General features: G+C 36.7%; 1 protein-coding gene across 6 annotated transcripts in view; it reads right to left on the bottom strand.

The window, feature by feature from the left end:
* Positions 1-3,147: 3,147 nt before the first annotated feature.
* Positions 3,148-13,007, bottom strand: part of SLC25A12 (solute carrier family 25 member 12) — a 50,692-nt gene continuing 40,832 nt past the window's right edge. For all 6 annotated transcript variants that reach the window (XM_032189774.1, XM_032189776.1, XM_032189779.1 and 3 more), the window contains 5 exons: positions 9,116-9,256; positions 6,962-7,100; positions 4,505-4,663; positions 4,219-4,309; positions 3,148-3,743 (listed from right to left, as the gene is read on the bottom strand). In XM_032189774.1, coding sequence (XP_032045665.1) covers positions 3,551-3,743; positions 4,219-4,309; positions 4,505-4,663; positions 6,962-7,100; positions 9,116-9,256 — 723 coding nt within the window. In that variant the 3' untranslated portion in view covers positions 3,148-3,550. The remainder of the gene's footprint in view (positions 3,744-4,218; positions 4,310-4,504; positions 4,664-6,961; positions 7,101-9,115; positions 9,257-13,007) is intronic.

Below are 13,007 nucleotides of genomic sequence, written 5' to 3'. Positions count from 1 at the left end.
TCTCTCTTCAGTAGTTTCAGAGTAGAAAGCTACTGAGAGCTGGTGCTTTCATCTTACTACACACATCAGAGGAGTTTTGCACCCCCAACATCCACTCTACCACAGCAATCAGCAAAAAGGTGAAAAGAAAATTTTAACAACAGTAGCTTTTCCAAATTATGAAGCGTTAAGATTCAAGCGTTAATTTCTGTAGCATCAGACTTGCTCCTGATTTTTCATATTCAGTTTAAGAAAGATTTTCTTACCGTTTTTTAACGTTTTCATTGAAACAAACTTCTCAGTGGCTTGGAAACAGGATGGTTACAATTTTTGTTAATGGTAATATTATTATATTGTTAATATTTTTTTAGTATACTTCTCTTAGGCTCCCATCAAGTTGTTTTTTGGTTGTTTTTTTTTTTTTTTGGTCAGCTTTGGGTAAGTAGATGAGTTTTTTATATAACTTTAAGTAAATATTTGGACTTGTACCAGCTAGGCATTAAAGTGGCACTGATCCCTTTGACAGCATAGGATTCTAGGTCAGAACTATCAAATTTATTTTCTCTTATTCTGCTGCAAACTGTCATTTTGCCAGAAGAGCTGGTTTATATGCTTAAAAGTGGAATACAGGTTTATATTCCAGCTTAATCAGAAGCATTCACACTGTTTATTCTTGGTATGGGGGCATGCTTTTCCTGTTTCACCTGGTTTGCCTCAATTATGAGGCTCAGAGACACTGGCAGTAGTGGCAGCAGTTCTGTCTTAAGGAGGTTCACTTTCTCCATGGGTCTGAAAGTGAAATGTCTGCTTCTGTTGGTGTTGGCTTGTCAGAAGTCCACACTCTATTTTCAATGCGAAGTCATGCTGTTCAGTTTGACATCTGCCTTGTACGTTTTCCTCAACCTTATGACAGCAGCTGTTTGGTTGAGAAGCACGTGAACTATATAAAGAACAGGCACATCATGTGATGATTTCTACCCTTTAGGCACAAGATTTCTTAACAAACTGAAGGTCCTTTCCCCGCCTCCCCATCGCTTCTCATTTAATAATACATTTCCTTCAGACTTCTATTTTCAGAAATCCAGTAGATAAGACTTTATTGTGATGGACTGTAGCATAAAAATACATGTCAAATGGGCTTAGTTTTAAATAATTTTAACCTTTTTCTGACTTAACAATATTGTTCTGTATTCATTCCTGCTTGTGTTCTTCCCTCACAGAACAGTTAAGTACAAATAAAAGAAAGCTTTAAAAGCCTATTTGCAATGTCAAGAGATGAATAGTGATGCTAGTTACTGTAAATGATCATCCTGGGTGCCATGCAGTCCGGTCTTAGAGCTGTGAGAGTTCTCACGCTGGAAAGTCTTCCAAGGCTGATAAAGTCAGTCAACAAGCTGTGACTAAGATTAATACCAGTGGGTACCTGGCATGTTTGTATCTCAACAAAATACACAGATATGGGAGAGAGTGTTCCTGGGAAGCCTGTGTCTAGAAAACTGCACAGAACAGGTAATTTTTTTTAACAGGAAGAAAAGAGGAAAACTCTTAATATGGTTATATGCATTTTACAGCATAGTGATCAAGCTCCTGATTTAAGGGTATTGTTACCTCTAGCTTACTACGTGTTATTTGGTATGAATATATTTTATTCAGCATGCTGTATCTTGTCACCAGGTTAGAACTGAAGAAGTATGTTCCTAGTGTTCAGTTTTTAAGTAGTTTCCTCATAAGCTGGCTAAAATTCGTCATAGTGGTCTACTATCAACTGAGCAAGAAGGTAACATGACCTTAAGTCAGTTTATACTGCAGGGGTACACTGTTCTCCAGGATCTTTAACCCTGAAAGAAACACGTAGAACTAAAGATTGAAGACTGACATACTTCAATAAGCAGGGCTAGAAACCCAGCTATCTCCTCTCTACTTGTATGGGTAGCATAAATTCTTTTCCTTTAGGACTGGAGATATTTACAGTTTCTACTGACATTTTGGATTTTAAAACTGTCAGAGGAAATGTTTGCCGGAAGTCTAAAAATAAACCAGAAGAAGTTGGAGCTTTTCCTTTCTCCTTTCCTTTTACTTAGCATTCTACTCAACTGGAATGTCTAGTTTTTGCAGTTTGTCCAGTTTTGCATAATTCAGGTTTGTTTTTTTTTGCATTCATCTAACAAAATACAAAGAATTTATTATTAGTTACAAAGTCTCTCCAGTGTAAAAATGATCTTGGAATAGAAAAGATGCCTTCCATTTTTCTTAAGGAAACGTTAAATTCTGGATTTATTTATTTTCCCTATGTGAATCTCTATGCATTGTCTTCTATGTGACTTAGTTCTAGGTGGACTACACTTCCATTTTACTACAGTTATAGATGTTTCCTGGACAGAAGATGGATAAATTTTATTAATAGTTGTGCATTTATTTTTTTCACATGGTGGTTAAAATCAAATAGTAACTCCTGGAGAGGTGGGTTGATCTTTACTTTTTTTTTTCGTGCAACACTTCTTTTTCTCAAGTAAAAAGTACAGCTGGTAAAATGTCACTTTGCTTAAGAAGGACCTCAGAATGAAGAAATCTTTAATATTAATTTGTCAGATACTTACAAAGTTGATTTCCTACATGACACAGGAAAGCTACATCATTCTCTCACTATGAATAGTGAGACTTGGCCACAGCTGTTCTTAAAAGTTCCATGTACTAACCCCTAGTAGTTTTACTTTTGAATGTGGTAGTACTAGAGCTTACTGTACTGGCTTAGTGTAATTTCATACTTAAATATGAGCACTCCAAATAATAAATTCTGTAAAGATTCAGGAGTCTTAATAACTGGCAAATGCATCTTAAGTATGCTACCACAGAGTTAAGATCTATTACAGAGTTAGCATTATGTATTTTGAGGGAATTCTTTGTAACAAAGTAGTGCTGCAAAATAAAATACTGCACGTGCTCATCTAATTACTGTGTTCTTTTATACTTAGAAGCCATCATTGTAATAATTCTGTTGTAACTAGGTCAGAGTAAAATGCATTTCTTCAGAGGCTATATTAACTTCATTACATAGTTGTATCTAAATACCTAACCCTAATCTGTGGAGGGGAAAAAAAAAATCGGTCTACTTTTCTACAAACAAAAAAATGAGCCAACTTAGTATGTTTTTAAATGTTTTATTGTCACATGAGTCTTAACAAAAAGCTTTCAAAACATTCTGTACATTTCAAACTATTTTGAACTGCACTACCCCTTATATAAATGTACGTGTATAGATGCCATGATGTCTCTGTACAAAGATGTACAATATGTACAGTAACATTAAATGCAAGCTGTGCAAGGCAAAGTCATCTTAACGATTCATGCCACCACTTAAAAATAAGGCATAGAACCACTGCTTCAATCAGTTTGTGTGCCAATGACTAGTTCATGAACAAATAAATGTATGTGTATATATTAATATTAGAAAGGAGTAATTTAATGCGCAAGCTCGGTTCAACTAGAACAACATGCAGCTGACTGGAAAAAATACAGTACTACTCCTGGGAATTTTTAGCACTGCATCACTTTGTTAGGCTGAAAGATGTCTTCAGGATTCAGCTGCTGGCTTTTTGATTGAGGCAGTGCTAGGAGACCGAAACTTTGGAAGATATAAACCAAATTTATTTTCTATACCAGCAAATGTAGCTGTAGCAAGTCTGTATCCACCTATGTGCTCAGGGTTAACAGGGGGAAGATCTGAAATTCGAGTTTTTGGTGTAGGTTCTGATCCAGAAGGTTTGCTGTTTGAAGACAGAAGAAAGAAAGCCTTTTTGTTATTTAAAGGTAAGCCTAAATAATTTTACAAAATACAGAGTAAGTACTTAAAGATTTTGCCTAAGCATGCAGGATTGTTAAAGATGACCTTAATTCACTTCTATAGTCAACTGAGGGTGGTTTCAGAGCACTACTTAATGGGCAACTGAGGCCAAAACTGAAGTTACATTTTTACTGATAGCTTTTGTAAATCCTTATAACTTCCTGTGACACAGGTAAGGACAAAGTGTCTTGTTACAGCAAAGAAACAAATTTTATGTAGTGTATTAAAATACATATGAAATTGTTCTTAATCTCTTAATCTGTTTTCTGTGTACTACAACTCTTAAGACTAGCTGCTCAAAGTCCCCAAGTTTAAGTGGTCCCATGCATGAAAAAAAGTAAGATTTTTGAACCTTGCAGATATTTTTGTGCAAGTTAAAAAGCAAACTAATGACTTACAGGCCTCCAAAATCGACATAAAACCATCTCTGCAGAAGCTCGTATGTGACCAAAGTAACACCGAACTGGGGCGACGATCTGAACACACGAGCTGTTAAATATTACAAATCATAGAATCAAACAAGGGAGTTTCTTGGGGGAAGCTAAATATCTTTTTAAATAAATGGTAAGTTACATTTCTCAAAATCAGACCTTGTAAATACTGTTCTAGAGTCCTTAATAACACATGTGCTAATTTAGAGAACTGGGGTCAGTTGTAATTCAAAACTCAGTGTGCACTTCTCACCTCCAGCACCCTTCCAAAAAGCCGAAGGGCCTTCTTCCCTTAGAATCTTTCCAAAACAGTCAATAACTCCACTGTATGTTGTCTGACCAGCGCGAGCTGCCACTTGCAGTCTTGTCTTGATGACATCAGCAGGGGTTACCAAAGAAGCAGCAGGCACACCTTTTAGAAGAAAACCACATTTAATTTGCACAAAGACTCTTGTAAAGATGAAACACTTCTAACTGAAAAATAAAACTGCAAACTTCACTTTTTTTTTTGCAAGAACAGGTGATTACTAAAATACAAGTTTTTTTACTTGATGCTAATATAAACTTGTTCTTGGTATGATCCTTTGCATTTCTTCTAAATTTAAAGGCTATAGATAAGAGTAAAGGAAAAAAAAATTAACAGCAATTCTCTCACCATCTCATTGGTATTTTCTCACCATCTCATTGGTAATTTGATATATTATTAAATAAAGCATTTTTAACCACCCCCCCACATGCCCTACATGCAATCAGAGATCCATGACAAATCATTAGTTTTGCAATCTTGCTGTATTTGTGCAGTGTACAAAATACTCTGTGAATTATATAAGGATGATAGGGGAACTTGAATCTTACACATCCATTTGTTAGAAGTGTTAGTAGGGAAACTAGCTATTCTCTAGGAGTATTCTACATAATTATTTCTGTACTGCTGTTTGGGCTGTTCTGCAGGAGAATAGATGCTGCTTAATTCAATTAGGCAAGCAATAAAAAGACTGAGGACAATGAAGATTTTAGACAAGTCTGCTTAGTACCAGCAGTGTGATATTAGCCAACAGTGATGAAAGAACGTATCTCCACTTCAAAGGCACCACTCTCAGCTTTCTAGTTAAAGGAAAGGAAAAAGTTTTCAGAAGTGTACTCCACAGTATTTAACTGTGATATCTGTGAAACTTTACAGTATTCAGAATTATCTATCTCTTAAAAGAACATACTCTAACTGACTTAGAATTTCAAACTGATTTTTGCTTTTTGTTGAACTTTTACTATCAGTTAATAATGAATTAAAAGTTTAACAAGTCCCTGATTTTCACAGGTGATCATGAATTCTCACAAGCTTTGCTGATCAGGTCAGAGAACAGGAGCAAGTTAGTTAAGCCTGCAAAGCACATGCTAAGAGCAGCCATATGCAGATCTTCCCTCGCAGGCAGATATGTTCAGACTGTACTCTTCCCTGCTGTGCATGCAAAACATGAATAGATCAAGCAATCAGGAATTTGAAATTTGCAGTTCAGGAACGCAGATTCTTGTACAGGATATAAAAAACTGGCCTACAAGATTTAAACACCTCTATAATATGGTTCATCACTTAGTATCTGAATGACCCAGAAACACTAATCAAGCAAAGAGAAACTGTGAAGTTTGGAATCTAAAAATAAAAAGCGAGTCTGTATTTTAAGATATATGTTAATAATACCAACGTGTACTCAGAACTTTCCACCTATCTTACAGCTCTGTGTTACTTGAGAGTAAACAGTGCTTTAACTGCTTTTACTGATTTCCTAGCTGGTCTCTCTCTCTCTCCACCCTGACACAAGCAACATAGACAACTGGCAAAGCAGGTATAGTCAAGCTCTGCATCAAGTCCAGTATGGGAAGCTGCTTACACCCAGACTGCCCATGATTGGTATGATTATATGTATATACACACACACACACATATATATATATAGCTATTCCTCATGACTGTAACCAGTAACAAAAGGTCTGTTTAGCCCAAGGGTGTTTCTAAACCATGCAGAAGTCAAAACCAAATGGTTCGTGATCAAGATGCTGCAGTTACCTGTTTTTCACCCTAGAAAACTTATACCTAACAGAGCAGAATCTGGCCATCTCTATATCCACGATATTAAATACCCATCACTACACTTCCTACATTCAAGTTTTTATACCACTTGCCATTTAGTAAAAATAACTTTTTATCACGGCTGCTTACTCTGTTCATACTGAACGTTTTTGGGAAGTCTTTAAAGTATTTTAAATTTCCCATTGCAATATTTTCACCTCAGCTTCTTTACAAAGTAATGCCCTATTTTTGGCAATTGCCTTTGGACTAAGTTACTCAAGAATCCAAAACTAGATAAGTCATTTTTTTTCTTAGCTCTTATGATATCTCATTTTATGTTCATCAAAGATTCAAATTAGCCTTCAACTCAGAGAGCACTGTAACAAGTAAAACCCCATTGAGACAGACAGATCAAATTTGACTACAAGTTGCTGAGCTGCATTACGCTGTTTATCCACATTATGCAAATGTAATTAGTTCTCATCAAAATTACATTGCCTCCCACTAAGGATAACAGTGATCAAATTTAGATTAAATCAGATACAATAGTACCATACCCTTCCTTTATATGGGGCTACCGAATGAATATTAAATATTACTTACTAAAAGAAAAAAATTGCTTCTAGAAAACATTCACAGAATTACCTGCAATGGCTCCAGCTGCAAGGAGATTAAGCCCTCCCACATGGCCGTTTTCATCAGCAAGCATCAGTTTACTATGAGCATAAACAGGAAAGTAGATTGCAGAAAAGGGAATGTCTCTGAGGAAACACGCTTTGGCACCCTGTCACAGAGAAGAGATATAATACAAGTAAATTTTGGAAATATGGTTAAAATTGATATCCAGCAAGCAGCCTGAGCCCAGGAAGTATCAGCTCTCTTGATCCACTGGTTAAATAACAGAAAATAAAACGTTTCAGGAAACAGAAGATGCAGAATTGAACTTGGAAAAAAAAAGTCTAAAGTATATCCTCATGCAAGTTTCTAGAATAAGGAAGCCTCAAGGTTCATATCTAAGTTCATTAAGCAATAAGCAACATCAATTTTGACATCAGTACCAAGGATAAATACCTTTTAGGTGCGATGAGTCCAAACGCAATAAAGAAAGTGACAAAGGTCTGTCCTGATGTCTTTCTGACAACAGCCCACAACCATGGAAGCAGCAAGACAAGCCCTTGCATGCCTTTTTTTCCACCAACCCTGAAAGCATTACTGAAGTATCAGTTAGGTTTGTTAAGACCTCATACTAATCTCGACTGATCATCATCTAGTTGACTGAAGATGCTGTGCCAAAAGGCTAGCAAAAAGAGGTAAGCAGTTACAAAATGGAAGTTTTTCAATAAAGGGAAGATACAGGAAGACAAACCTTTAGGCTTGTGACAACACTGAGTAGGAGCTCCCAGCCAAAAGCTGATATGAAAGAGTTCCTTAAAAGAACTACATATGCTATAAAAACAGTGGAATGCTCCTAATCAAACATACTTAGTATTTTTCCTTTAGTAACTTCAATCATCAGTCTTTTACCGACTAAAATAACTCCTTCTGTACATGGCTTAAATGATCACTTAGGTATCTGAAGATCTTACATGCGTACCTTGCAAGTGCACATGTTACAAAACCAGCAGTCTTTGCCTGAACTCCAAACTAGCATACAGGTAGAACAATGCTCCAAGACAGCAGCCTCCACACAGGGCACCCACCTGAGGCCAGTCACCCTTTGTGGTTAGATTAAGTGGAACAGACAGCTCATGTTACAAAGCTTGGTGGCTTAATTAGGAGACATTGGTAAAACAAAATTTATGCCTTCTCATGCAGATTTTTTATGCTCTAAAATGAGTTTGTGCAGTTATTCACAAGTGATAATGCAATTCTGAAGAACAGCACATTTTTTAGTGAGCTCAGTTATTTAATTACTCCAAATAGAAATAGCAATTTTGCCCCATGTACCGAAACACCTGTGATCTTTAGGAAATGAGATGGTCATGAATCAGCTTTATTGAACTCTAAACAAAAGCTTCAGCTCTAGAAGTAAATTTTATGTTTTTATAGTATTATTACAGGTCTACGGACAAATCAGGTAAAACAATGCTTTGTAAGTGCACAGCTAACAGAACTGCTGAATTTACGTATTACCCCTTGCACTGACAGAAGATAAAGGAAGAACTCTTCCTTGTTTAAGAAAACTAATAGCTTCTGCTCCATTACACCTGATCTGTAATGATGGTAGTAAGTATACCTGCAGGGAAGGAATCTGTTGACTGGCATTCTGCTGAAGTACAGTACAGTGCAGGCTTTTTTAAGTGGAATTCGTTATTGACAAATCCCACCATTTAACTTCTTAAAAATCTGAATCCTACTAAACTCTACTACTGTTTCACTACCATCAAATTATTAAGACAAAGAGAATATCCTGCTGCAAAGATAACAATAGAGATAACAGATTCAAAATACATGTGAGAAAAACACACAGGGAAAGCTCAAGAAACTTTTCACAAAACCCCACCAAATGAAATTATCAGTGCCAGAAGCCAGCAGGTCTGCAATACAGGACTCCCCGTAGCTTGGTATAAAAGCCTAGAGGATAGAATGGGGGAGTACTTTTATGTATCCCACTGCCATTAATATAGAAGTGGGTTTTCTTCAGTTTTCCAGTGTGGGGCTGCCCTGCAGGAAGAAATCGGTTTTAAATTCAAAAGGTTTCTTTGTTTTTAACGCAGTTTTTGTTTCAACACTGTAAAGGTTTAGCATAAAACAGGTTAACAGAGCTATAATGAAGTCACTCAAAGCAGAAACACGTACCTTATAAAGACCAAGAAGACCTAAATCTTTAATAACAGAGAGGGCACTGACTCTGGGTCCTGTAGTAATTTCTCCTGCTACCTGCAACCGAATCTTTACAATCTCCAGTGGATTAGTGAAGATGACCTGAGAAGCTCCTGCCTGCAAACCCAAAGAAAAAGAAAGTAAATTGCGTTACTACAGCATGTGGCAACACGCTGGTTTCTTCAAGGTGCTGAGTGCCTTCACTTCTTGCTGCATTGGCTCATATTCTCATATAAAAATCTATGACAGTTAATAAAGCACTTGTCTGGAAGTTAAAGGCCCAAATCAGAAATCATGGTTTTGTACAAAATCCTGATTCATGTACATTTATATGTTTATGTTCCACTAAGGTGATTAATGTGGTTTGTCTCTGCTATTCTCCTTTCTACAAGTCCTGAAACTGTGTAAAAGTCTATCAGATAAATACTAAATACTAGACTAAATACTAAATACTAGACTAAAATTGTCATTACACTCGTGCTACTAGAGCATCAAACACTTACAAAGAAGACCTTATGTTTATTCAATAATAATCCATCACCAATGTGTAGACATGCTATTAGCATTTAGTGGTGATGCTGTTTAAAAGGTAAATTTGCATTTAATGGTCTAATTTTAAACTATTAGAAAAGGTGTTTGGAGTTTTGTTTAGCAGACTAATTGTTCTAATTGGAAACAAAATATAAAATTTAAATAGGGAGAGTAACATTTCAAAATATGATACTGAATAAAAATGGGAGTCATGTCTTTCTCTGAGCATGATATTTTACACAGTGCTGACGGACTGCCTTACTTATTTGTTCCTAGCAATAGTGCTGCACAGCAGCTTCAGATTCTACACTTTAACTAACCAAAGAGCTATGTTTCAGTTTCCATATGATAGGTACATGCGTACACCTATTTAAAATGACAGAGATTTCTCTTTGGCATGCTGTAGGTACCTACCATTCACCTCTGGAGAAGTGTGTGGTTCATCACAAAACAAATAAATGTTACTAACTTGCTTTTTTCCCTTTTTTCTAGGCCATCTCTGTTGATTTAAAAATTGAGACCATTTCCTTAAAATGTATGGTATACAGCCACTTGAATACAACCAACTTTAAGCAGCATTTCTTCCATATGAATGCCTGATCTTTTCCTCTAACCCATCAAACACTAACGAAGAAAAAAGATGCAGAACATCTGCAATTAATGCTTTTTTTTTTCCTCACTTCTAGATTGCCCAGGAAATAAACTCTCTTTGTGATGCTGTGTGTGTGTGTATGCAAAAAAATATCACTAGTCTGCACTAACACCTCCTGGCATTCTCTGCTAATTGATTCAGGACTAATGAACACTAATCCTTTCTGTTATGTCTCTGGCTATAGCACAATCTTCCTCCCTCCAGCAACAGGCACAATAAACTGAGACTAGCCCTGGAACATGCCTTAAAAGTTTATTTTAGACTTGAGAACAGGACTTCAACAGCTCTTACCAAGAACGATTAAGCACTCAGGTAGTGTCTACGGAATGTAGGAGCATGAAATCTCAAAATTTTCATTGACCAAGCATCAGACATTTCACTGAACCTCTGCTGAGTGTACTGGCATCCTGCAAACCCTGTTTATTACTTCACTCGCTATTGACATTTTAAAAAATCTTTGTTATGGACTTACTAACACACCTTGATCCAAACAGTGGCAGATCAACCCCTGCTTTTGAGTGATTACTGCAGTGGGGATTAATATCTCTGGCAGTTCTGCTCAAATAACCAATCTATGTTGTTAGTCTTGATTTTATTCTCTCACTTCTTCACCCCTCTGAAAAAAAAAATCAAAGCCTACATTTTTGTGGACGTTATTGCAACTGGGATCACTGGGATTCCCAGAACAGGCAAAATGATCCCCTCTTCTGTTTCTTGGACTTAATGCTCTGAGTTTTCTGGGTTCCCTGACAGCACTCATGTCCAAAGCTGTTCTTCAGACACTGTTTACTTCTCAACTTACCCTTTCCTATCATTTATACACACCTATGCATGTAAGATGAAATGACTGTCCTGCTTGGACAAGTTTCAATCTAAAAAAAAAATTTTTTTAAATCTTATCTGGCAAGTTCTGTTAAGCAATAACCCTATTTCTCCCACGTGCCTGGTGACAGGACAAGGGGGAACGGCCTTAAGTTGCGCCAGGGGAGTTTTAGGTTGGATCTTAGGAAGAACTTCTTTACTGAGAGGGTTGTGAGACATTGGAACAGGCTGCCCAGGGAAGTGGTGGAGTCACCATCCCTTGAAGTCTTTAAAAGACGTTCAGATGTAGAACTTAGGGATATGGTTTAGTGGGGACTGTTAGCGTTAGGTCAGAGGTTGGACTCGATGATCTTGAAGTCTCTTCCAACCTAGAAATTCTGTGATTCTGTGATCTTGCATTAACCAGAAAATAACAATTTCAGATGTTTACAATTTTCCCACATTAATATTTTTTAAAATCCTGGTAAATAAAACATTAAGCACAATGCTCTTACTACATTATATGATGCACTACAAAAAATAAAACAAATTCAAATAACTTAAAATCTAGACACTAAGCTAGAAATTCACTCCTTCCAGACAATAATCTGCTACCTGCCTATTTAATATACATTATTTCTTTACATATGTATGTGAAAATCCATTTTTATTTTTTAATGTGATATATTTTAATTTTTTATTTAATAGTTGTTTTATTTTTAATCTGCACATCCTGAAGAGCAGCCAAAATAACTCTTCCCATATGCCCATTTGTTGACAAACTTCTTAACAAGCAGCTTTCTTAAAAGAGCTGTAACTGTTAAGATACCCAATTAAACAATCCATATTACAAACAAATGCTCCGGTCCAAGTCTTGATTTTTGATACAGTTATGTCTGGAGCTCAGCAAACGTTTTGCACAGGAGTAATTTGATTCACATGAAGAGTTGCCCTGAATTCAGTGGAGCTGCTTGAATGAGTTAGGTCCTTAGCCATAGTACAAGGACAGGCAAGACAAGCATGAACTTTAACACAGAACATGTAACAAGAAAACTTGCTTTTTCATTGAGTGCTCTTTAACAAATGAGCAAGAGCTCTGTTTTATTTGGTTGGTTCGTTTTGTTTTGTTTTTAAGAAGATCTTTGCCTATCTGAAGATAAATGAAGTGGAGGGCATGTTCTGCCTGGGCTCTCCAGCAGCAGAGGAAGTGCTCCAGAAGAGGATGCAGAAGAGAAGGACACAAAGCATCTCAAAATAAAAATGAATTGGCAGTGTGCAGGGTCACAGTACAAATCTCTATGCTTCTGTGCAAATCACGGGCAATCATCATCATTCTTTTTCAAAATACCTTACTTCAGCTGTCAGCTATGTTTTAAATACACGTGCACGTGAGTATATACTCACTGAGGTATATGCTGCAGTCCTTCAATTTCTTTTGGAGAAGGTGCACTAAACCTAGATTTCCCCCCCAGAAAACCTCCCTTCACACATAAATTACAACAGACACTTTAAAAAAGGTTGACAAATTTGTTTCTGAATGGAGGTTATTCATACACATCAAAAATACCAGTAATAAAAGCTTCTACTTAACCTTAATGTCATGTAAAATAACTCTACAAGGAGCAAATAAAGGAACTAAATCTGACAGCAAAGGTTATGAGAGAAAAGATGTAGTTTGAGATCCCACAGCAAACGCCTCATGACATGCCAAAGGCTGAAGGAAATACACAAATGACCCCGCAACATGAGACCTCTTGCCCTTTCCAATTCCACCCGAGAGGCATATGCTACAAAGGGGGAGAGGCCTATTTCGAGCCCTTCCTTCCTTCCTTTTTGAAACTACCACATCCTGGACCACAACTACGTCCCATACAAGCAGCTAAA

This window comes from Aythya fuligula, chromosome 6 (genome assembly GCF_009819795.1).
Source record: "Aythya fuligula isolate bAytFul2 chromosome 6, bAytFul2.pri, whole genome shotgun sequence".
Lineage (NCBI taxonomy): Eukaryota > Metazoa > Chordata > Aves > Anseriformes > Anatidae > Aythya > Aythya fuligula.
Note: the sequence above shows the minus strand (reverse complement) of the source record. Positions and strands in the feature narration are given on the sequence as shown.